Source organism: Ammospiza caudacuta, unplaced genomic scaffold (genome assembly GCF_027887145.1).
Source record: "Ammospiza caudacuta isolate bAmmCau1 unplaced genomic scaffold, bAmmCau1.pri scaffold_39, whole genome shotgun sequence".
Lineage (NCBI taxonomy): Eukaryota > Metazoa > Chordata > Aves > Passeriformes > Passerellidae > Ammospiza > Ammospiza caudacuta.
Window position 1 is genome coordinate 4,260,235 of NW_026683124.1, and position 24,114 is coordinate 4,284,348.

Sequence of the window (24,114 nt, forward strand, 5' to 3'; positions counted from 1 at the left end):
TATTCCCAGAGGCTTGGCTTGTTAAAGTGTTCTGAATGTTAATGAGCCCTGGGACACTGAATTCCTGCACTCAAGAGCTGAAGGCTGAACAAGCCTCTGGAGCAGGAAAATTCAGCAGCAGCCTCCAAGGTGCTGAGGATGTCAGCAGCCCCCACTGAGGCCATCCCTGCCCAGAGACCATGAGGGAATGGGCAGACAAGGAGAGCATCCCTGGGGCTGGGGCAGCACAACTCAGAGGCAGCAGCGGCTCCAGCTGGGAAATGGAGTGTGGAATGTGGCTGGGAAAGCCCTGCCTGGGCTGTGCCTAGCAGGACTGTTGCCTTCTGATGCAAGGTGAGGTGACCTGCTTCTGAGGAAATGGCACGGCGACCCAAACTCTGCAGGGTCGCTCGGGCCAAGGACACACGCAGGCACCAGTATGGTGGACGGTTCAAGACCTTTATTGTCCCGTCTCGTCGGGTTTTATACTGGGAAAGTTTTCCTCTACGTCAGGGGGTCTTACCTTACTGTAATTGGTTAGTAAGGAGTAGAAAGTTACTAATGTTAGGGGGGATTACATTCTTGGGTGATCCCTTATCACTAGGAGTTACGGGGAGAGGAGTCCTGCTGCTTTCCGTGACATCGCGAGATTTTCCGAGCACCTGACCCTATCTACTACACAGGACACACAAGCCCTGACTCCCATTCCCCAAACAATTCTCTCAAGGAAACATTTAAAAGGAATTACAATTGTTTGTTTACTCTGAGTTGGACTCCCTGAAGAAATACCAATAAGAGATTGCCAGGAGCCCAAACCAACCAAACAGCCTTTACTGGCAGCTTTAGAAAATCAGCGAAACTTTGGCAAGGGGTTAATGATAACATTGTAGTGGTTTCGGTTTGTTAATTTAAGATTTTTCCCATCTTGAGATTTCTTAAATAATGGATTAATGAGTGTGGTCGGTTTTAGTGTCGGTTAATTATTTATGTGTTTATTTTGTTGTGAGATAGGATTACGAGAAAGGTAAAGTGGACTTAAAATTTTAAAAGGGTATAAAGAAAATTTTATTAAAAGCAAATAAAAGAAAAAAGATAGTAAGAATTAAAATAAATTCTTTAGAACACTTTTTTTCTTTACAATTTTTTTTTAACCTGACAATATAAAGAAACTAAACTTAAAATTTCTAGGGGTTTACTATTTCTAGAATTGTCTTTTTTTTAGTTTTAGGGTGATAAGTTTTTCTTGTTAAGATTATGGAGGTTTTTTACAGGGGGAAATTGGTTTTTTTTGTGGTACTTAATTTTGTCATGGATAACAGTTGTCTGGGGAACTTCGTTATTGTGAAGTTGTCTTTATAGCTACAAGCTTTTTTACAGCTTGTTGATGGGCCATGTTGATTTGTGGGGTATTGTTTTAAAGATGAGTTATAATAAAGTTTTTATTATTTACTTTATAAATTATTTTTATCTCTGGGAATAGAGATCTTCTCTTGGGGATACTGAATTACTTTTTTTTTTCCTATTTAAACTTCTCATGAAATTCCAGGTTTTTTGAAATTTGTTTATTTTAGCATTGAGGTTTTTGTTTGATACAAATTTGAATTTTTAAAATAGTTTTGTGAAGAAAAAGAGTTTTTTCGTTATAGTTTATAGGAGGATTTTAGTTTTAAGATTAAGGTATTTTTTTCTTTCTTTTACATTAGGATTTCATTTCTTCTTTACTGACTTTGATGGTTTTATTTTTTTTTTATATGCTTGCATTTTGTTTTTTCTTTAACTCGAGGGAGGATTGAAGTATTGAAAGGACTAACATCTGACCTGCCTGTAACTTGTGGTGGAAGTCGTGGTTGTGTTGTGCTACAATTGGTTTTATGGATTTTTTTTGTTTAAGTTTTTAGTTGTAAGGTTATTTTGTATGGGTTGTAGGTTGTAGGAATTTTTTGTTTTAGTTGTGTTGGGGGGAGGGCACTTGGTAAGATTTCAATAGCTGTGTCTTGCTTTGTTCTGGTTGTGGTTTTGTAGCCTCTTGTTTTCCTGTTTGGTAGTTGTTGGGGTTTGGTTTGGTTAGAATGGAGCCAATGTGGAGAGGGGCAGCCTGGGGAGGGGAGCAGGGGCTCAGCCCATGGCAGGGTTGCTTGGTTTGGTTTGGTTTGGTTTGGTTTGGTTTGGTTTGGTTTGGTTTGGTTTGGTTGAGATGGGGGCCAGGGCCAGGGCCTGCTGCTTCTTTGTTGACAGGAAAAGAAAGAGGAGGTTCCTGGGTTTTTTCATCTTTAACATTTGTGTTTCACAGAGGCGTGTTCAGTATCTTAGTGGTTTAACAGGTTGTCACTTACACGAAAAAGTTTTACTTTTTAAAATTCTTCTCATCTCAAATCACAACAGACATTAAGTAGACATAAAACACTTCTCAAAGCATTGACTTGAGCCATTCAACTTCACAAATTCTAAGCCTGTTCCATTTAATATTAATCAAAATTTGCAGGAGCACAGAAACAGAAGAAGACACAGAAAGAGAGCAAGGCAAAAAGATGCAGAGAAGCACACACACTCATGAACTCCTGGATTCCAGCACTGTTCAGATGGAAATGCCAAGAGGAGGTAGGGTCAAGATGTGTCCTTGCCTTGTGGTCAGTCTTCAATACCCCTTGGTCTCCCTGGGCCCTTCCCCCAGGTGGGCCTTGGGCTTATTTGGTCCCTGAGGAGCTGGGCTGGGGCTGCAGAGGTGGCTGTGGAGCATTGCCTGTGCTGTGCCAGGGACTGGCAGCCACTGCTGGGCTGGGATAGAGGCTCTGGGGAGTTTGGGGTTCCAGGGCAGGGCAAGGCTGGACCTGCCCCTTCCTCCCTCACACATGAAATGTTTTGAGCCAAAAATCTCCTCCTGTCTGTCACAACAGGCAATGTTGGAAGTGGAACCCCAGTTCTGGCCATGGGCGCCTGAAAGAGAACGGCAGTTCTTTTCCATAAGAAGGAAAGCACAGAGCCCCAGTGTTTGGAAGGCTGGTGAGAGCCTCACAAGGCCAAGGCCAGCCAGACTTGACAGGAATGGTAGATTTTGTCTGGGAGCAGTCTTTGGATTTAGGGAATTTTGGAGGTGAAAACACAATCTCGGCCATGGACGCCTGGAGAAGGAGGACAGTCCTTTCCCATAGGAAGGAAAGCGCAGAGATTTTCCCAATGTTTTGGGGACAGATGGGAAGTGACCCTTGAGAAACCACTGCAGCCAGATTTGTACTGGCAATATTCCTATGGGAACAATCCCTGGATATAAGGAAATTCAGAGGAGAAATCCCAAATCTGACCATGGGTTCCTGGAGGAGAAGGAGAGTTCTTTTCCATAGGAAGGAAAGCATGGAGTCCCCGTGCTTCAGCAGCAGATGAGAAGAGATCCTCAACAGGCCAGGGTCAGCTGGACCAGTCAGGTGGCCCCTGGGAGGCCAAACCAGCCAGATCTGTTATTTTTTCCTTTGGTTTTATGGGGCCCCACACTGCCACAATGGTGCCTTGGATCTATGGGGCCCCACAGTGCCATAATGGTGACCTGTTTCTATGGGGTCCAGCAGTGTCACAATGGTCCCTTGATTACAAGAAGACCTGCAGTGTCCAAATGGACCCTTGGTTCAATGGAGTCCCAGAGTGTCACAATGGCCTCTAGGTTCCAGAAGGCCCCACAGTGTCACAATGGTCCCACTGATTCCATCAGCCCTTGCAGTGTCACAATGGTCTCCGTGGTTCCCCAGGTCCCACAATGTCATGTGACTCTTCTTTTCCATGAGCCTTGCAATGTCACAATGGACCTTCGGACCCTGGGGATTTGCAGTGTCACAATGATCTCTTTGGTTCCACCGTGTCACAATGGACCATTGATGACAGGAGGCCACTCTGTGTCACCCTGGAGCTTTGGTTCCATGCAGGCCTGCAGTGTCACAATGAACCCTTGGTTCAATGGAGTTCCACAATGTCACCGTGGCCTCGAGGTTCCGTGAAGCCCTGCAGTGTCACAAGGTCTCCTTTGGTGGCCCAGTGTCACAATGGACCACTGATGACACAAGGCCCTGCAAAGTCACAATGGACCTTTGGTTCCATGCATCCCTGCAGTGTCACAAAGGATGTTTGGTTTCACAAGGCCCCACAGTATCACAATGGTGCTCTTGGTTCTGTGGGGACCCCCTGGGTCACAATGGTCTCACTGGTTCCATGAGGCCCTGCAGTGTCACAATGCTTTGCTTATTCCATGGGGCCTCATAGTGTCACAATGATCTCCTTGATTTCATGAGTCCCCTCAGGGTCACAATGGCCCCTTGGTTCCATGAGGCTGTCAAGTGTCTAAGTGAAGTTAAATGCTACTAAGAGTTGTTTTTTTGCTAAGTTTTAAAGTTTAATATAAGTTATAAGCTAAGTTAAATATTGTGAAGTGTTAGTCCTCATTTAAATTGCTAAGTCATAGGTTATAATTGAAGTTAAATACTGTTTAGCAGCATTTAACTTCACTTAGACCTTGCGACTTAACCTTACCTACACGCCTGACTGATGCAGCTATCCAAGGCACTCCAACCCCTCGGAGAGCAGCATTTCTGCCACATTTCCCCAGCACAGGCACTCCTGTGTGCACACAGACACCAAGAGTCAGTGCAAGGCACCTGGGAGAAATTCCCCTGAGGGCAGGAAATGCTCCCTGTGGATCCTTTGCCATCTCCCCAGGGGGTGAAGGGCTGAGCCTGGTGGAGTGGGGGGATCAGCCCAGGCTCTGTCGTTGTTCAGGATCCCCGAGTGCAGCAAACGGGAGAGTTCCCGGCTGGGAGTGGCCCCACTCAGAGGGAGTCGCTGGCCCAGGAGTGTCATTATAGGACACAAAAAAACGCAAGCTCACATCTTTGTTCTCAAGGTGAAGAAAAAAGGGGAAGTTTATTTTCTGACTCCAACATTTACAGTTTTCCAAAAGTGACAGTGGATTGGAGGGTGACAGTGACACCTCTCCAATGACACTGGACAAACCAACAGTCCATCAACTTTCTCCTCCTCCATAAAGGAATGCAAAACAATGAGTTATTTATAGAAAGTGTGTGAGAAAGTTCACTACAGAATGTAAACATCAGAAGGCTTAGAAAATCTTAAAAAACCAGGGCAACATCTCACTGTTTTCCTTTAAAAAAGAAAAAAAGAAAATTAACAATATGATAAAGAAAACATGAACACTGTTCAGTGTCCACTTGCAGAGGAATCATCAGAGTGATCGCTCTCATCTGCATCCGAATCATCACTCAATGATTCCCCTGCCTGATGCCTTCCAGGTTGGTCACGGTTTCCATCTTGCTCATCAGCTGGATTCTGTCTCTGCGGTTGCAGGTCAGGGTGAACACACTTCAAAGGTCCCCAGCGTACCCCAGTATCTGTAGGCACACAAGCATACCCGCGCCCCAAAGCGATAAGGTCATAGGGACCTTCCCCCTGTTTGGTGACTAAATTCTGCACCTGTACCTTCACTCAAGGCTGATGTGCCTCGTCTGCAGCCTACAATGAGAGATGTTGATTCAAAATTACAGGGTTATTTGAGTTCTGTGGCACAGTGAGATGATTGATTGTGCACAAAGCTTTTGCCAACCGACTGTGCGTGGTTTCACCCTGCATTCCCCGTTTTTGTTTTTGAAGAACCTGCTTCAGAGTACCATGAGTGTATTCTACAATAGCTTGACCAGTCGGAGAATGAGGGATACCAAACTTGTGCAAGACACCCCACAACTGCAGGAACCGCCACACTTTTGCAATGCGTAAGCAGGACCCTTGTTGGTTTTCACAGCAGAAGGTATGCCCAGAACGGCAAAGGCCTGCCTCCCGTGGGCAAGGACATCATGGGCCTTCTCCCCAGGGTGAGCTGAAGCCCACATCTCAGAGGAGAACGTGTCCACCGTGACATGCACATACTTGAGTTGGCCAAACTCAGCAATCTGGGTGACATCGGTCTGCCAAAGCTCCAAGGCCCTAAGGCCTCTGGGATTTACCCCTGCCGGCAAAGGCGGAGCAAGTGCATGGCAGTCATCACATGACTCAACAATGTCACAAGCCTTGGTTGGCATCAGCTGAAACTGCTTCTGCAAGGTGTGTGCGTTTTGGTGGAAAAACCCATGTGATGCCTTGGCCTGCATGAGTGTATCAGGCTGAGGCGCTACCCTCGCTGGGTTAGCCAACTTGTCAGCCCTCGTGTTACCTTCCACTATAAAGCCTGGCAAATCGGAGTGACTCCTCACATGCAGAACATAGAATGGATGAACCCGGGCCTGAATGGCACACCACAAGGTTTCAGTAAATGAAACAAGGCAGGATTACTGACCTCCTTCAAAACAGAATGACCCAAACTCTGTGGGGTATTGGCCACATAGGCGGAATCCATGACCAATTTGAAAGGTTCCTGGGAAAATTTCCCAAATGCCATGACAGCAGCCCTCAGTTACAACCAATTAGGCTGACCCATCCTCATGAGCTTCCAGAACCTGCCACTCAGATCCATCCCTCCAGGTAACAATAGCCTTTCCTGTTTTCTCTGAACGGTCAGTGAAGACGGTGGGTCCTTGCACAGGTTCCTGGGTATTTTTGGGCTGCAAAGGGATTTGTGTGAATTTTGCCATATGCAGTAACTTATGACTGGGCAGATGATAAATGATCTGCCCTGAAAAATTTTCCAGAGCACTCTGCAGCGACACACTGTTTGCAAAGCTCCAGTCAAAATCCCCCGTTGCACCGGGAGTATGATCTTTGTGGGATCCACACCCATCAATTACAAACACCATTGCCGGCATTTGATTATCAAGCGAGCAATCAGCTCAAACAATGCAGTTGCCGTCTTCTGCGGCAGATGGGGCAGGAAAACCCATTCCAACACATGCAAGGAATCGGACCATTTGTCACTCCATTGGCCAGTGATGCCCGTGGGATACAAATCTGGAGTGCTGATGAACACAGTGACATCAACGGAGGGATCAATGTGAGAAACTTGGCAAGCCGAAACAGCTCGCTCAACCACCTGCAACGCCTTACATGCCTCAGGGGTCAGTATGCGAGGTGACTTTAGATCAGAGTCTCTTTTCAACAGATCATACAGAAGAGATGGCTGTGCATCGGTTAGCCCCAAGTATGGACATAACCAAGTGATGACACCTAACAATTTCTGAGCATCATTCAGTGTCTTCACAGAATGCACAAATTGCACCTCCTGGTGACAGATCATCCCTTCCAGAATTTTGACCCCCAAGTATTTCCAAGGTGGTTGTTGTTGAACCTTTTCTGGAGCCACCTGCAGTCCATGAGCATGAAAAGCATCGAGCAACCGAGGCTGAATCCTCAGCAGCTCATCCTGGGTGGGCATACCCACCGGAATGTTGTCCATATAATGATACAGACATGCATCAGGAAACTGCTTGTGAACTCCAGACAAGGCAGGAGAATTCTGCATGCCTCTGGCAACGTCCTCCATTGATATCTCTGTGCGGGCTCAGCCTCGATAATCGTTGGCACTGAGAAGGCAAACTTCGGTCTGTCATCGGGATGCAAAGGAAACGTAAATAAACAGTCCTTCAGATCCACAATGAGGACCGACCAGTCTGGGGGAAGCATGGTAGGCGATGGCATGCCCACCTGCAATGTCCCCATGCTTTCCATCACAGCATTAACCTTTCCGAGGTCTTGCAACAACCTCTACTTCCCAGATTTCTTTAGATGCAGAAGACAGGAGTGTTCCAGAGACTGGTAGAAGGCTCCAGATGACCCTGTGTGGGAATCCACAAAATTAGAGGATTTTGGGAAAGCTTCAAGATGCAGGCCTCAGACAGAGCAGAACTGTGAGCAGAGCTATGCAGCAGCCATGAGATAGGTCAGCAGAAAAATTATTTAAACTGTAGAAAAGGAAGGGCAAATAGAACAATGGTCTGTGTATTAACACTTGTCTAGAATAGCTCTGTAAGCTACAGAAAGTTTATCTAGCAAGATATTAGGAAGATTAAAGCTTAATAATGGAGCTCTGTGCATTGCGTTTTAAGCTTTACAAGCAGGTATTGTATTTCAAATAAGAAAGCATTGTTTTAACAAAAGGTACATGTGCTTATAGTGGTTGGATAGAACTGCTGTCAATGTGCTTTTGCTTTGTGTGATTGGTCAAGAAACTTATAAAGTAAGTTGTACCATTAAGTTCCTGGTCTGCTGCCTGGAATGTGAGCTGCTGGCATCTTCCCATTGTCATAACCATGTAATGAGACTGATGCTGAAAATTAAAGCAGCTTGGCATGTTCTACAGCAGCCCTGTCTGGTTCATGGTTTGTACAAAGCCCCCCTGCCAACTTCATCCTGGTCCAACTGCTCCTGCACCAGATTCTGAAGGGCGACCAATTTATCTTGAGGGAGGGGCCACTGCTTCTCCCAGACAGATTTGTCCACCAGCCAGCGAATAGGAGGCATAAGACACTCTGCGCCCTTCACTGCAGTGGCCCCCATCAAAAATCCGTCCCGATGCACAACCCTCAGACAGAAGAAGATCCCTCCCCCAGAGGTTGGGAGGAGTTGAAGTAACATGAGGCCTAACCCAGGCTGTCTGTCCCTCTGGGTTCGCAACCCGCACGGGCCTCAGGCTCAAGTAGCATTGCACTGTCCGTCCCAGGCACCCGACAGACGTCCCCACTGGATCCAGGGGCCACTATGGGGGCCAGGCTGAAAGGGAGAGAACCATGACGTCAGCACCGCTGTTGAGAAGCCGGCGGAGGTGGATTTCCGATGGCATCGCAACAGGAACAGACAGGGTACACAGCATCTCAGGATGGTCCTTGGTCAGGACAGCAGCCCAGCGAACTTGAGGCGGCCCAGTGGATCTAACACCACCAGCTTCATGCAACCAGTCAGCTGTCCTGCGAACAGAAGACTTAAAAGGCACAAGTTGAGCAAGTCGTGTCCCTTTTGCGATCGTGACGGGAGGGGGTGGATGTGGAGACCATGGCACAAATCCGCCCTGTGAAATCTGCTTCAATGAGCCCCAGGTGCACAATGATGCCCTGAAGGGTGGCACAAGACCTCCCCATCAGGAGAGCACTCATGCCCCCAGCCAAGGGATCAAAGGAATCCAGGGGAACCTTGTGTATTTTACAAGATTCTAAGACAACTGTTGCTGTGGTGCAGACATCCACACCTGCTGATCCGTGGGTGCTGGCTGCAAGCCGGCAAAGGAGACCTCCATCCGCTCTGAGGTCTGGAGAGAAGCTTGTGTCTGGGCACGTCCCTGCTGCACGCTCCGCTTCACGTTTCCCGAGCCCAGTAAAGCCTGGCCATTAACATGAAGAGCCCCCTTGCAGACATTGGACATGTGATTCGGCCTACCACACTGACCACATAAGAACATGGGGAATTTGACCTTCTGTTCTTTCTTACCCTGCTTCTTGCCAGCCTGCGCAGTCCCCTGCTGTGGCTGCCTGCCCTGTGGTGCTGCCCAGACTGGCTGCACAGCGGCAACCACGGCAGCAACTTCTGACCCGAGGGGATGATGTCCGCACAGGCCTCCACCATCTGAGAGACAGTAGGAAAACCAGGCAGAGCCACTATAACCTTCCTACAAGCATCATTGCAATTACACCTCGCAAGGTTTGCCATCACAATCCTCTTTGCCACAGCATCAGGCACCTGCCTCTCCACAGATGCAGTCAGCCTTGCCGCAAATGCCATGAAAGACTCATCAAATCAAGCCCCTGGACAGTGGTTGCAAACGGCTGCCTCGTAGCAGCCATTTCCAGGGTCTGAGCAATCGCTGCCATGCCCAGCATGTGGCACTGGTCAAGCACAAGGAGATCAAATCCAGCCTGTGCCTGAACATTGGCATAAAGCCCCGTGCCCAACAGCATGTCAGTGACAACCCCATGCCTGGGTTCCTGTGGCGCCAGCGCAACATTCTGCAGCACCGCTTAGGCCGCCAGACGAGCCCACTTGGTCTCAAAAACACCAAATTGCACATGGTCAAAAAGAGAATGTGCCACACGATCGAGGTCATGAGGCATCAGCATGTCCGTAGCAACCCTCTGGAGAGTCTGCAAAACTTCAGCAGACCCCAAACCATGCTGAGCAACCGCATCATGGACTTCCCTCTCCAGCTTATACAAAAGTGGCTCATGAGTGTTGTGAGTAACACCCCTGAGCACAGGGAAAGCCTTGGAGCCCCCTGGCAAAGCCACAGCACCTGTTGTGTCCTGGTACTTGGGCCCCACAGGGACAAGAGGCGATGACTGACTGGGAGCCAGGTAAACACCACTCACCCCTGCACCCCCTGCATCACTGGCAGAGCCAGAGGAACCTGCTCCGTGACCCTGCAGATGCCGCGAGGAGGCAGGCTCAGACATCTCGTTAGTCTTAGTTCTGGCTTCTTGCCAGAAATGCACGGGGTCCCTCGGACACACAGTCACTTGGCACGAGGGAAGCGTCCACAAATTCGATGAGGAGACGCCATGGCCCCGGGAACCCACCGGCCTCCCACCGGCTCTGTTGGAATTCGCACTAAAGGTAAATACCTCAGTGGCCTGTCACGCCACAGCCCCGGCAGGGGGCGCCTTGGCGGGCACAGGTGCCGGCATGGCCTGCAAACCCTATGTGGGCTGGGACAATGTGACCGTGGTCACAGGGGTTTTCAGGATGAGAGAGAGACAAGAATGTTGACTCCATGATCAGAAGGCTTGATTGATTATTTTATTATATATACACTACATTGTAACTATACTAAAAAGAAATAGAAAGGAAAAGGTTTCTCAGGAGGCTAAGCTAAAAATAGAATTGAAAAGAATGAATAACAAAGATCTGTGTCTCGGCAGAGAGCAAGAGCAGCTCTGCCGTGAGTGGTCAGTAAATCCAAACATCCACAGGAGACCAATCACGGATCCACCTGTTGCATTCCACAGCAGCAGATAACCATTGTTTACACTTTGGTGCTGAAAGGTCTCAGCTTCAGTAGGAAAAATCCTAATGAAAGGATTTTAATGAAAAGATGTTTGTGACAGAACGAGACTGGCGTGGGGCCCTGTCCCCGACATGGAGGAGGGGAGGGGTGCCAAGAGAGGTGCAGCCCGTGGAGCCGCATCACTGCAGAGCAGCACAAGGGAGCCTGGCACAGCCAAATCCACCCCGGGGGAACCATCGCCATCCCCCGAGTTGGACCCGTCCCCTAGAACACCGTCCCAGGGTGGGGACAGAGCTCCACATTGCACAGAAACTCAAACTCCCCCTCTTCCATGTCCGAGACAGAAGGGGTCCACTGGGAACTCTGAGGAGTACAAGAGCCAGACCCCTGCCAAAGCTCCTCACACTTTTTCCACTGCACCAGCAGTGATCCCACGTCTACGGTGCAGTCATCAAAGAGGGCCTCCATGCGGCAGACCCCCACAAGAGACCACTCCTCCTTGGAGAACACCTTCTCAGAGTCCGAAAAGAGCCCTCGCTCTCGGGCCCACAGAAGCAATCACTCAAAATCATTCCAGGAAATAGAAACCTGTTTCCACTGCAGGGCCCCCCCTCCAGAGATCCAGAATGAGGGAATCCTTCTCGAAACCCACAGAGGTTGCCATTACCACAAGAACAGCAGGCAAAGCACCAAAGAGGGGGGACAATACTGGCAATCCAGACTTTGTCTCAGCCTAGGCTGCAGTACACTTTGGCACTCCCCAGATGTCACTAGAGGACAGGAAAGAACAGAAGGGCACACCGCTGTTCTCTAGGTGAAGGAAAAAAGGGAAGTTTATAATCTGGCTCCAACATTTATAGTTTTGCAAAAGTGACAGCGGATTGGAAGGTAACAGTGCCACCTCTCCAATAATACTGGTCAAACCAACAGCCCTTCAACTCTCTCCTCCCCCATAAAAGGAATGCGAAACAATGAGTTATTTACAGAAAGTGTGTGAGAAAGTTCACTACAAGAATGTTGACATCAGAAGGCTTAAAAAATGTTAAAAAACCAGGATGACACAAGTTCGGCTAAACTTGACCTCTGGTGACTGCTTCTCTGGTGACTGCCCCTGCACCACTGGGGCTCACTTGTTTCCTTCCTATGGAGACCATTGTGACACTGCGGAGCATTGTGGAAGCAATGGACCATTGAGACACTTCTGGACTTGTGGAACCAAGAGGAACATTGTGACTCCGCAGGGTACCATGGATCCCAGGGGCCACTGTGACAGTCTGGGGCCTCGTGGAACCAAGAACATCTTTCTGTTCTCTTCAAACCAAGAACATGTGGCCCAGTTGGGTGTCACGGTCCCAAGGGGCCAGTGTCAAGCAGCAGGGCTTTGTGGAACCAAGAGGCCATTGCTGCATTTCAGGGCCTTGTGGAGCCAAAGGCCTATTGTGATTCTGCAGGGCACTGTGGATCCATGGAGAACATTGTGGCATTGCAAGGCCCCATGGAATCAGGGAGACAATTGTGACCCTGCAGGGCCTTATGGAAGGAAGGGGCCATTGTGACCCTATGGGAAGTTGTGGAACCAAGGGAATCATTGTTGCACTACTGGGCCCCAATGGAACCAAGGAGCCATTGGACACAGCGGGACTTCATGGAACCAATAGACCATTATGGCACTGTGGGCCCTTGTGGAACCATGGAGACCATTAAGATCCTTAAGGACTTGTGTAATCAAGTGACCGTTATGACACCTGAGGGCCTCATGGAAGCAAGGAGCCATTGTGACACTGCAGGGCCCTGTGGAACCAAGGGAACATGAAATAGGTGTGGCTGCCTTGGCTTCCCAGGGGTCACCTGACAGGTCTGCCTGACCTTGGAATGCTGAAGGCCATTCCCATCTGCCCCTGAAACACTGGGGCTCTGGGCTTTTCTTTTTATGGAAAAGAACTGTCCATTTTTTCCAGGAATCCATGGCCAAAATTCCGATTCCACCTCCAAATATCTGTGAATTCAAGGATTGCTGCCAGACTAAAGTTGCCAGGACAGACAAGTCTGGCTGGTCATTGACTCCTGAGTGGCAGCACTCATCTATTTTTCAAACACTGGAAAGGGCTCTGTGCTTTTCTTTGTATGGAAAAAAAAAAAAAATCCCTCTTTTCCAAGCACAAATGTTCTAAATTAGGACTCCGCATTCGTAATTTCAAATATCCAAGGGTTGCTCCAAGCAAACCTGCCAGGACAGACAGGTCAGGCTTGCCTTGGCTGCTGATGGCTTCCGTTCATCAGCTCCTGAAACAGGGGGGCTCTGTGGTTTCCTTCCTATGGAGACCAGTGTGACATTTGAGAGCCTTGTGAAATGAAGGGGCCATTGTGACACTGCAGAGCCTTGTGGAACCAAGGACAGCATTGTGGCTCTGTTTGGCCGCATGGTCCCAAGTGGCCAGTGCAAAGCAGCGGTGTGGGAGTTAGCCCAGAGTAACTCAGAGTCAACCAGATTTTACCCTGGAAGAACTGGGCGTGAGTTTCAAGTTCTAGGAATCACTCGATTTACTTAGGGTGAGCTTGAGACTTTTCCCATAAGCCTTTAGTGTTGTTATGATAAGTTCTCCAAGTTCTACTCCTTTATTGGTTATTGGTTACTTGTTTCTTCTATTGTTTTATTTTTCTACCCCAAGTGTCTATGTTGTGACTTTGTCTCAGGTTTTAGGATCCTGCCCCTCAAACCGTGCTCGACTTCTCCATATTTATTATTTTTCACCCTGTAATTAAAGTTCCTTTTGGGAAACTCCATTGAACCCACTCTTTTCATTTTTGCCACCCTCGCCCTGCTGAAGTCAGGGACTCAGAGAGGTTTGTCGCAGCCACCCTCATTGTGACATTTGGCACCCGAACAGGCACCATGACATTCAGGGCTCCCTGTTTCAGTCACGTCAGCTGGGGTTAGCTGATGGATAGGTCAGTGCTCCCCGGGATTTTGGATTTTGCAGGCCTGATGGATTCATTGTTTCTTCGAGGGACCTCAGCCCGGGATCGGCAAGGGCAAAAACGGTTTCACCTGCATAGGATTGCAGGTGGGTTTGGGGAAATGCAAGACATTTATTGCCCATTTTGCCACTGTGTTTTTACAATATGCACCCAAGTCCCATTATTGATTTGGTGTGCTCTGGTGGCTGTTGCCCCTAAGGTGGAGAAGGAGAAAAATGGGCAGCTAGATGTCCAAAGTAGAAAGGAGCATATATGGATGCTTTAAGTTAATTCTAACAGATCGTGACAAAATATTTTCAAAGAACAAATTAAAATCAATCATGAGGTGGATCATTAAAAATTTTCCAGATGCCTCTGCTGATGAAATCCATACCACTGAATTTTAGGACTCAGTGGGACTTAAACTGTACAACCTTTCGATCAAAAGGGAGCCCATTGCAGCCCACATGCTCCCCATCTTCTATTCCATCCTTGAGACTCTTCAGCAACAAGCAATGTCTCAAAAACTCAAAAACTCAAAAACTAACTCAGGACCTCCCCTCAAACATGCCTTTCTCAGACCTTCCACAATGGTCCAAGATGGCAATGGCCACGTGGTCTTGGAATATCATGCCCTGGAGACTCAAGATGATAGGAGCCTGAATGTGGCTTGGGAGCCGGATCATCCTCCCTCCATCTTGGCTCCTCCACTTCCTGCTACCACAACCTTCTCTTCTGCCCTGAATGAACCTCCAGACTCCATTCCCATAACTTTGGGTCATGTCCCCACTGTCAATCATTCCACTTTCACCCTGGGCAATGCCTCCAGAACTCTACCCTGGAAGTCTGCCATCGTAAATCAAGTCCCTTCCTCACCAACATCTGACAAAATAGCAGTGCCCTTTGCCTCACCCTCCAGCAATAATATAACCCCATGGTCAAAGATACTAAGCCCAACTGTCACACTATTTCTAATCCAAATGTTTCTCCTCCAAGTTCTTCTTCCTCCCCGGAAGACAGTTTGGATTCCCCAGAGCCACCTTTCCCCTCAACCCCAGAAGGTCCCTAGGAAAGGATTCTGAAGGAAGCAGTTAAGGAAGGACACTGGCAAAGAGTCTCGAAACTCCTCATTGCCCGCGTATGTTATGAAAGAAGGGGACAGAATCCCAGGAATCAGCCATTGGTTTAAAGGGAAATCAAGGGTCTGTGTAGGGCAGCTAAAGACCATAGGAAGGACTTCCTTTGTTTTAATGGCCTAATGAGGGCCATGTTTACAGCACATCATAACTCCCTATGATTTAAAATGTATCAGGACCATGTTGCTGTCTCTCACAGAATACAACCTGTGGGAAGGGGGATGGAAGTGTTTACTAAATCAATTAATAGCAGACTATGCTAATTATGAGGCAAGGGCAGAATTGAAAATCAACCATCTAGCTGAAGAAGGACAGCAAAGCCGACTAGATGATCAAGTAGCAGGTGTCCCCAGAGAAGTATTGGATGATATCAAAGAGATGGCTTTGAAAGCTTTAATCCAGGTATCAGATGGTAGCACCCCCAATTTGGACTACCCTGGGTGGCTGCAGATAAAGCTTTAGGACAATTAGACCATCTTGGGTGCCTGTTAAGTAAGCAAACCAATGCTACTCCCTATCACTGAGTGGCCTGCTCTCAGACATAGAGACCATCAGACATGCTACCTTGCAGAACAGCAATAGAATTTTTATTCTGGGCACATGGGCATGGCTGGGTAGACTCTGAGGGCATGTATTGCATGAACCTCTCCAGCCACAGCGAGTCAATCCACAAGAGCATTCAAGTACTGAATGAAGAGTTCAAGAAGCTTCAAGTGGAAAACAAAGACTGGTTCAATAAACTCTTCCAATCCAAGGGACTAAAGGGTTGGATGATGTCTATCTAAAACAGGACATTTAATTTTCTTAGCTTTTGTTGTATTGTTAAACGTCTCATGTTTGTTTGGATGCTTTTAGAAAGACTTACAAAATTCTTTCAGTTCCATCTTGGTTGTAAAACAGAAAGAGGGAAGATACCCAACACAGGCTCCTCATGGACTCCTTGGAGAGAACTGGAGGTCAGGATGGCACAACAACCTCTCAGAGACTCAGTGTGGGCAAGGAAATCCTTAAAATTACCTAAAAGTATTCTTAAATCCATAAAGTACATTAAAAACCTTAACCATTAATGAGGCCCACTGAGTGTCAGTACAAAGCTCTCCTGGGACTCGTTAAAACAGAGAATTGGGGCCATGATTGCACAAACCTCTCACAGAGTCTCTATCTAAAGGGAAACACCAAGTATATTAAAATAACTGAAGTAAGCTGAAGTACTAATGAGCCCCAATTAGTGTTGTTACTGAGAAAGCCTCTGCAGGGACTAATTACAACACATAATTGGAGGCCATGATTGCACAAACCTCTCAGAGACTCCAAGGCAAAAGCCAAACCCACACCCAATCTGCAGTCCCTACAGGGAGCATTAAGGATTCCCCAGGGCCATTGCTGAGCAAGGCTCCCCAGGGACTCCTTCCAGCAGATCCTTGAGGCCACTGGGATTTGGGCTGGGTGGATGCTGAGGGCAGGACAAGGCATTGACAGTGCCCAGCCTGGCTGGGGCTATGCCAGGAGGCCCCAGGGCCTCAGGACAAGGTGTCTCCTCACAGCCCTTGGTGGCACAGACACTTCTGTTCCCCAGGGCACCAAGACTTGCCTTCTCTTTGTCCCCACCTGTCATCACTGCCTCCAGTTCTCTGCTCTGCTTGGGGCCTGGAGACACTTTCTCAGTTGTGCTCCTCAGTGGGACCCATTAAAAGTCCAAGAAACTTTGGAGTTGGATTCTGACTTGGCGTTCTGGAGAGGTTTCCTCAGCTCCCTCTCAGGGACTGATGTTCAGGGCCTGAGCACAAAGCTCCAGAGGCTCATTAAGGTCCTTGTGCTGTGTCTGTGCTGCTGAGCTGGGCTGGGCTCCTGGCAGAGACAGCTCCTGGTAACCAAGAAGAGCTTCAAAAGCACATTTCTCTTGATGAGCAGCTCTTCTGCCAGCCCAGCAGGGCTGGGGCACTGCCTGCAGCCACCCTGGGCACAGCACAGAGGCACGGAGAGCTTCAATCAGTCAGGGCTGGGAAGGTGCTGAGAAGTGCCTGGGGCAGAATCACTGCCAGCCCTTGGCACAGGAACCTCTGGCTGTGGAACAATGCAGCTGCAGCTCCTGGAGCCATCTCCTAAAGCTGGAACATCCCAATGCCTGCAGACCCTGTGAGTACATTCTCTGATTGTCTCTTGTGCAGAGCAGCCAGGGCTGCCCAGGGCTGTCCTGCAGAGCAGGGTCCTGCAGCCCAGGGTGCTGTGCTGGGGCAGGGACTCTGCTGTCTGCCAGGGACAGCTCTCAGCCAGCCCTGGCAGCTGCTCCCAGCACGGGGGGACAAGATCTGGGTGGGAGGAGACAGCTGGTCAGGCTTGGAAGTGTTTTCTTTGTCTGTTGAGGATGCTGCATTGTTCAGGACTGCTCCCATCCCGGCATTTAACTGCAGAATATTTCCAAGTAGATTATACAGGGAGCAATTCAAGGCAGGGGCTGCATAAAAGGGAAAATTTTACTAATCTACTGCTTTGAGTTGCTGGGATGGAAAATTGCACGTAGATATTTATCTCTCGGTTCATGTTTAGAAAAAATAAATAATTTGATCTCAGCTCTCAATAAAGCAAGCAGTGACAGAAATCAGCACAGGACCCCTCACAGGCAGTGTCAATGTCACTTTTCCAGCCTCCTCAGGGTTGCACTGATGTTGCCATCAGAGCCTGCAGAGCCAGAGCTGCCCCTGGGCAGTGCCTGACCTGGGAGGGGTCTGCAGGGCAGAGCTGAGCCCCCAGGGCTGGGCTGGGCTCTGGCAGCACTGGCAGGGCCCAGCCCTGGGCACAGGGAAGCAGCTGCTGGCAGGGACAGCTCCAGGCAGCAGAGCCCTGGGCAGGCAGTGGGGGGAAAGTGCCCTCAAGCTGTGCTGGGATATTTGAAATTCTCCGCAAACATAACTTTTGTGTTAGTACTTTTTACAGAGTCCCATTTCCTGAGGCACACCAAATGTCCAACAGCAGCTCCATCAGGCACTTCCTCCTGCTGCCATTGGCAGACACGCAGCAGCTGCAGCTCCTGCACTTCTGCCTCTTGCTGGGCATCTCCCTGGCTGCCCTCCTGGCCAACGGCCTCATCATCAGCGCCGTAGCCTGCAGCCACCACCTGCACACGCCCATGTTCTTCTTCCTGCTCAACCTGGCCCTCACTGACCTGGGCTCCATCTGCACCACTGTCCCCAAAGCCATGCACAATTCCCTCTGGGACACCAGGGACATCTCCTACACAGGATGTGCTGCTCAGCTCTTTTTCTTTATGTTCTTCATCTCAGCAGAGCATTTCCTCCTGACCGTCATGTGCTACGACCGCTATGTGTCCATCTGCAAACCCCTGCACTACGAGACCCTCCTGGGCAGCAGAGCTTGTGCCCACATGGCAGCAGCTGCCTGGGCCAGTGCCTTTCTCTATTCACTGCTGCACACAGCCAATACATTTTCCCTGCCCCTGTGCCATGGCAATGCCCTGGGCCAGTTCTTCTGTGAAATCCCACAGATCCTCAAGCTCTCCTGCTCACACTCAAACCTCAGGGAACTGGGACTTCTTGCTGTTGGTGCCTTTTTAAGTTTTGGTTGTTTCGTGTTCATGGTTTTCTCCTATGTGCAGATCTTCAGGGCTGTGCTGAGGATCCCCTCTGAGCAGGGACGGCACAAAGCCTTTTCCACCTGCCTCCCTCACCTGGCTGTGGTCTCCCTGTTCCTCAGCACAGCCACATTTGCTCACCTGAAGCCCTCCTCCATGTCCTCCCAATCCCTGGATCTGGCCCTGTCATTTCTGTACTCGGTGGTGCCTCCAGCCCTGAACCCCCTCATCTACAGCCTGAGGAACCAGGAGCTCAAGGCTGCAATGTGGAGACTGATGACTGGATGGTTTCAGGAACATTAAACTGCTGGGTAATTTATGCAAAGTACTTGTAATAAAACTAATCTTTGATGCTTCTTGTGGTTTCCTTCTGGAGGTTCTGTTTCTTTCTTTTAATTTTTTCATATTGTCTACAAAGAAATGCCATTTTTTATACCATTTCTCATTTTGTTTCTCTATTCCTTCACAGTAACCACAGACTGTGTCAATGAGGGGCTGCACTCTCTGTGGCTTTAAAGGAACTAAAGGATCTCCCAGCCGAGTTTAGTGCAAGATGCCCTATTGTTGCCTTCTCTGGAGCTGCAGCAGCAATGTCTGTGTGCAGAGCTGGGGGCAGATCAGTGCTGGCACAGCAGCTGTGCCCAGCAGCAGCAGCACTTGGTGTTGCCAGTGCTGCTGCCGTGGCCCTGCCCCGCTGCCCTGGTGGCCCTGGTGTTGCTGCAGGGCCTGAGTGCTCTCGGGGCCGGGCACAGTCCTGGGGGTGGCAGTGCCGGGGCTGCAGCAGGGACAGGCCATGGGCACTGCTGGGGCAGCACTGACGCCTCAGGCCAGGCCCTGGGGGCTCGAGGCTCCTTGCCCAGGCTCTCTCAAGAACACACCCAGGCCAATGCTCAGCACAGAAAAGCCCCGTGAGCAGCCCCAGGCTGGCCATGGGCAGGCTGGGGGCAAACAGCATGGCTGGGGCTCTGCAAGGGCCCTGGGGCAGACAGGAAGGAGCAGCAGAGCAGGGGCTGATCCATCCCCAGTGCGCTGCACAGCCCAGGGCAGCGTCCCAGAGCGTCCTCATAGAGCTGCCAACAACATCCCCCCTCTGCAGCCCTGGCCCCTCCCCCAGCTCACGCAGGTGTCCCATCCTTGCAGGCACAGACACGGCAGCACTGGCTCAGCAGCCCCTGTTTGCATTGCACACAGCAGGGGGAGCACCCCCATGCTGTTGCTGTGGGATATGAACCTGAGGGAGCACAAATGCCATCAGCCCCTGGGGCCAGCAAGGGCTGGGGGACACAAGGGAAACCACTCAGCTTTGTCCTGGCCTCTGCAGTCAGCCAGAAAGTTTGTTCCCATCAGCTGGGAGTTTCCTGTGCCACTGCAGACGCTGTTGCTCAGGGCCAGGGCTGATGGATTCAGGAGCATGAATCCCAGTGAGAGTGGGCCTGGTGAGAGTATTTGAGATGTCCTCAGTCTCTGCAGTGTTGGTGTTTATGACGGCCACATCCTCAGTCACTGCCTTGTCTGCTTTTGCCCTGTCCTCATTCATTGCAGCCTCAGAGTTTTGTGAGCGCTCAGCCGAATCTGGGCTGACATCAGGCTCTGCCTGGAGCTCGGTCAGCCCTGAGTCAGGCTGGGCTGTGCCCTCAGCTGCTGTGGTGCCGCTCTTTCTACGTCGTCGGATGCGCAGGAATTTCCGGAACACCTGCAGGAGAATAAAGGGCAGGGAAGCCAGGGATGCTCCGTGGCATGCTCCAAGCGTGGTGCTGGGCTGAGCAGGGACAGCAGGCCCAGCCGAGGTGGGGGTGGCTGCAGGTACCTTCAGGGTTTGGTGCAAGCAGCCACGGCTGGACTTCTGCTCTTGTCTCTTGTCCAGGGCTGCATCTGGCAAAGAGTGAGCACAGCCAGAGCTGAGGGGCTGCGGGAGAGCCTGGAGAAGACAGCCCAGCCCTGAGCTCACAGGCAGGGAGAGCACCAGCATGACCCAGGGGATAGAGCACGGCCTTTGTGGGGTGTCTGTCCTGCCCCTGTTTCATCCTGTCCATGGGCATTTCCCCAGGGGATGGGATGGGATGGGATGGGATGGGATGGGATGGGATGGGATGGGATGGGATGGGATGGGATGGGATGGGATGGGATGGGATGGGGCCAAGCTGGCTGTACCCATCAGCCCTGTGGCCCAGCTCTGCTACTCACCATCCTGCAGTGTCTGGATCTGCTCTGGATCTTCAGGCTGTTGTGCTGCGGCAGCTCCAGGGCTTCTCATTTTTTTCCCCCTGAACACTTTCAACATGCCGGGGAATCTGGCTGCCATGTCAGAGTCTGTTCTTGAGGGCGCCTTAAAAAGAGATGCCTCAGGATATCGTCAAGTCAACAATTGCAGTTGTGCCCTCAAGGCACCTGCAACAGGGAAGCCTCAGGAAGGCTGCAGGACAGGAAGCCCTGCACTCTGGTCTTGAGGGCTCCTGCCACAATGACAGGAGGCTCCTCCTAAGTGATTCAAGTGGCCAAATCCCACAGTCGATGGCACTGGCCGCAGGAATGGCAGATGCCTCGGAAAAGCTCCGAGTCACAGAGTCCCGCAGTCTGGCCTCGAGCTCAGCTGCAGGAATAACGCTGTGGAAAAGCACCGGGAGAGACAGAAACGAGTGTGCTGTGTGGGGGCTCCTCACAGCACTGCTCTGTCCTGTTGTGTCCCGTTGGCTGTTCTGAGCACCCGGGCAAGCTTCTATTTCCCACGTGTCACAAAGGTCCCTTGGACACCGGGTTCCATTCCATGCAACGGTGACTGTGCTGCAGCTTGCCACCCAGGGCCGTTGCACAACTGCCACCTGCCCTGGGGCCGCCCCCAGCGCAGCCAAAGTGGCCCAGGCTGGAGGGAATCCCTGGGCCCAGGTGTCTAAGGCAGCCCCACAGGATCTCTTGGAACTGCTGGAAACATCAGCAAATGCTGCCCTGCTCTGTGGGCTCAGGGCATTTAAGAATCCTCACTTCAGGAAAGCTTTACTTCCCATTGCTCAACTCAAGTAGTTCCAAAATTTGCAAACTTCTCCAATTAATAGCCATGGCCAGAGAATGGGAATGGTTTGGATGTTTATTCCCATCTCAAAGCAGCAACTCATTTGCCTTAACATCATCCACTGGAAGTCACTTTACAAAACATAACACTACACGGAGCCAAAAAGAAGGCCATTCTTTGATTTGCAAATGGATTTTGAAGAAGGGATTATAATCTCCTAATTCTCTTAAGGACTAAAAACTGTCAAGGAATGAAAGACCACTCAGTGTTACAAGAGTAACCAGAACAAAGGAGTAGATGGCAAAAGGGCTAATCCTCCCCCAGTACAGATATCTAAGTGGCCAATAAAGTACAACTCTCCCTTCTTGTTCCCTGCAGGAGAAACAGCACCAGTAAAACAAATGGTCACAGATATTCTTTCTGCCCTCCATAACCAAAGCTGTGCTAAAGCACAGATGCTGCCTCCAAACTGACTCAAATTCCAGGCCAGACCTCTCACCTTCCAGACAACTCTTTCCCCAACATGCCCCCCAACAACCACCCCTAAACGCCCCCACAGAAGCCCTCAACTCCCCACCAGGAGCCCCAGCTGTGCCCGTCCCTCCGTAGAGCTTTCCCAGCCTCCAGCAGAGCCCCTGGTTCCCTGCATGTGCCGTGGGATGGCACTCAGGAGGATCTGCTCCAAGGCCTTCTCTGGCTCGGAGCAAAGCCAGGCTGCCAGGCCTGTAGTTCCTGGATCATCCTTGCCAGCGAGCCTTCCTGTGCACGGCTGCTCCATGGGCACATCTGCGCTCAGCTGGGACTTCTCCACTCAACCAGGGCTGCCGGGAAAGGATCCAGAGCAGCCTGGCAAGCTCTTTCTCCAGCTCCCTCTTCACTCTTGGGGGAGGTAGAACATCCCACAGGAAAGCAACTGGTGCCACAAGGAGTGGGTGGCATCAGGCAGCTCAGGACTGATGAGATGCCCCTCAGGACTGCTGTATCCTGAGGTAACACTGCTGGCCATCCCGTGTGTACCTGTAAAAGCTTCAAATCAGCCGCCCCAGCTTCCGGGGCCTCTCTTGGCCAGCACCCTGATGTGGATGCAGGGCTGCTGCCAGGCACTGCTGGGACCCAGTGGATCAGGACCAGCTTTCTGGTGTCCACGGAGCAGCCCTGACACAGCCAGGGCCATCCCGAAAGCAGACAAATGCTCATGGGTCAGCAGAGAGGAGCAAGGAGCACTGGGCTGCTCTCAGGGTATCTCAGCATGGTGCTCCAGGGGGAGGAGCAGGCTGGCCATCCACATTCAGGGCATCCCCTGCATCAAAAGGATGGGCATTTTGTCCTTTTCATCCCTCCAGCCCATAACCAGGCCTGACATCTCCTCTTCTGGGCTGGAGTTTTTCCAGTTACAGTCAAATTCCCACCAGTTAAACCATAAAGTTTCCTTCATTGTCTGCTCTTCATGATCTTGTTGACATGCACAACAGTGGACCAAATATGGCAGGGCCTTAGACACGACTTTGGTCCTGACACACAGGCTCCTTGTCCCTCTGCTGGCCTTTAGTGTGCTCAACAAGATTGTGGAACTGCACAGTGCTGTGGAGCTGCACCTTCAGCACAGGGACCTTTCCAGCCTGACCTGCCCTCGTTCCTCTGGGTCTGTGGGAGAGAATGGCAGCAGGGGCCAGTGTGTCCCAGGGCCCCGGATGTGCTTCAGCTCCACAGGGATGCAGGCAAAGTGAAGAAGCCAAACTGTTTATTAATGGAAGGCGAAGCAAAGGGAGGAGTGGGGAGGGAAGAAAGGGCACGGGCAGGGTCTGAGGGCTGGGGGGAGGCACGGACTTGTCAACAGGCAGGGAGAAGGCAGGAGCTATTGGAGCTTCCCATAGGCTCAGCTGTGCCAATCATCAGCTGTGCCTCAAGCTCCAGCTGGTCTCTTCTGTCTCTTCTGGCCTCTCAAGTTGCTCTCCTCTTCCATGGTGTTTTTAGGACTTTTAGGAGCAATGGTTCTTCTAGCCACCAGATAAACGTAGTTCTGCAGATCTCTCAATGATTCTCTGCTGAACGACTATGTTCATTTGGGAAGGGCTGTCATCTCTTCTCAGGCCTTGAAGGGCTGCAAGAGAGATGAGCAGAGGCACAGTCAGAGCCTGGATCTGCAGGTAGCCAAGGAGGCCTTCCTGCCAGGGCCATACCCCCCACATCGTGCCATGGACAGGAGGCAGCAGGAGACAATGGGATCAGCCAGAAGGTGCTGGCCACAAATGTCCCCCACACAGGTCCTGTCCCTGAGACCTCTCTGTGCTTGTCCACACAGGGAAAGAAGACTGTCGCAGCCAGGGCACGACTTGCAGTTCCCCCAGTGGCAGCCCCCGCTGTCAGCCCGCTGCCCGCACTCACCCTCATTGAGGAGCTGGAGCTCTTCTTTCCAGCCCATCGTGACCATCCCGGCCATGCCTGTGAACACAGAGCCTGTCACGGCCCCAGCGGCACAGCTCCCTGCCAGCGGCGCTGCCGGCGCTGTGGCCACACGGGCTGCTGGCCCGGC

At 50.6% G+C, this 24,114-nt stretch overlaps 1 protein-coding gene across 1 annotated transcript; it reads left to right on the forward strand.

Annotated features, from left to right (window-relative positions):
• Positions 1–17,929: 17,929 nt before the first annotated feature.
• On the forward strand, positions 17,930–18,877 carry LOC131571896 (olfactory receptor 14A16-like). The gene has a single exon (XM_058824650.1). The coding sequence runs from the start codon at positions 17,945–17,947 to the stop codon at positions 18,875–18,877; it is 933 nt and encodes a 310-aa protein (XP_058680633.1). The 5' UTR covers positions 17,930–17,944.
• Positions 18,878–24,114: the final 5,237 nt, after the last annotated feature.

What these genes read in the sequence shown, in the direction of transcription:
- LOC131571896 (XM_058824650.1), top strand. Translation starts at nt 17,945, where the DNA reads ATGTCCAACAGCAGCTCCATCAGGCACTTCCTCCTGCTGCCATTGGCA.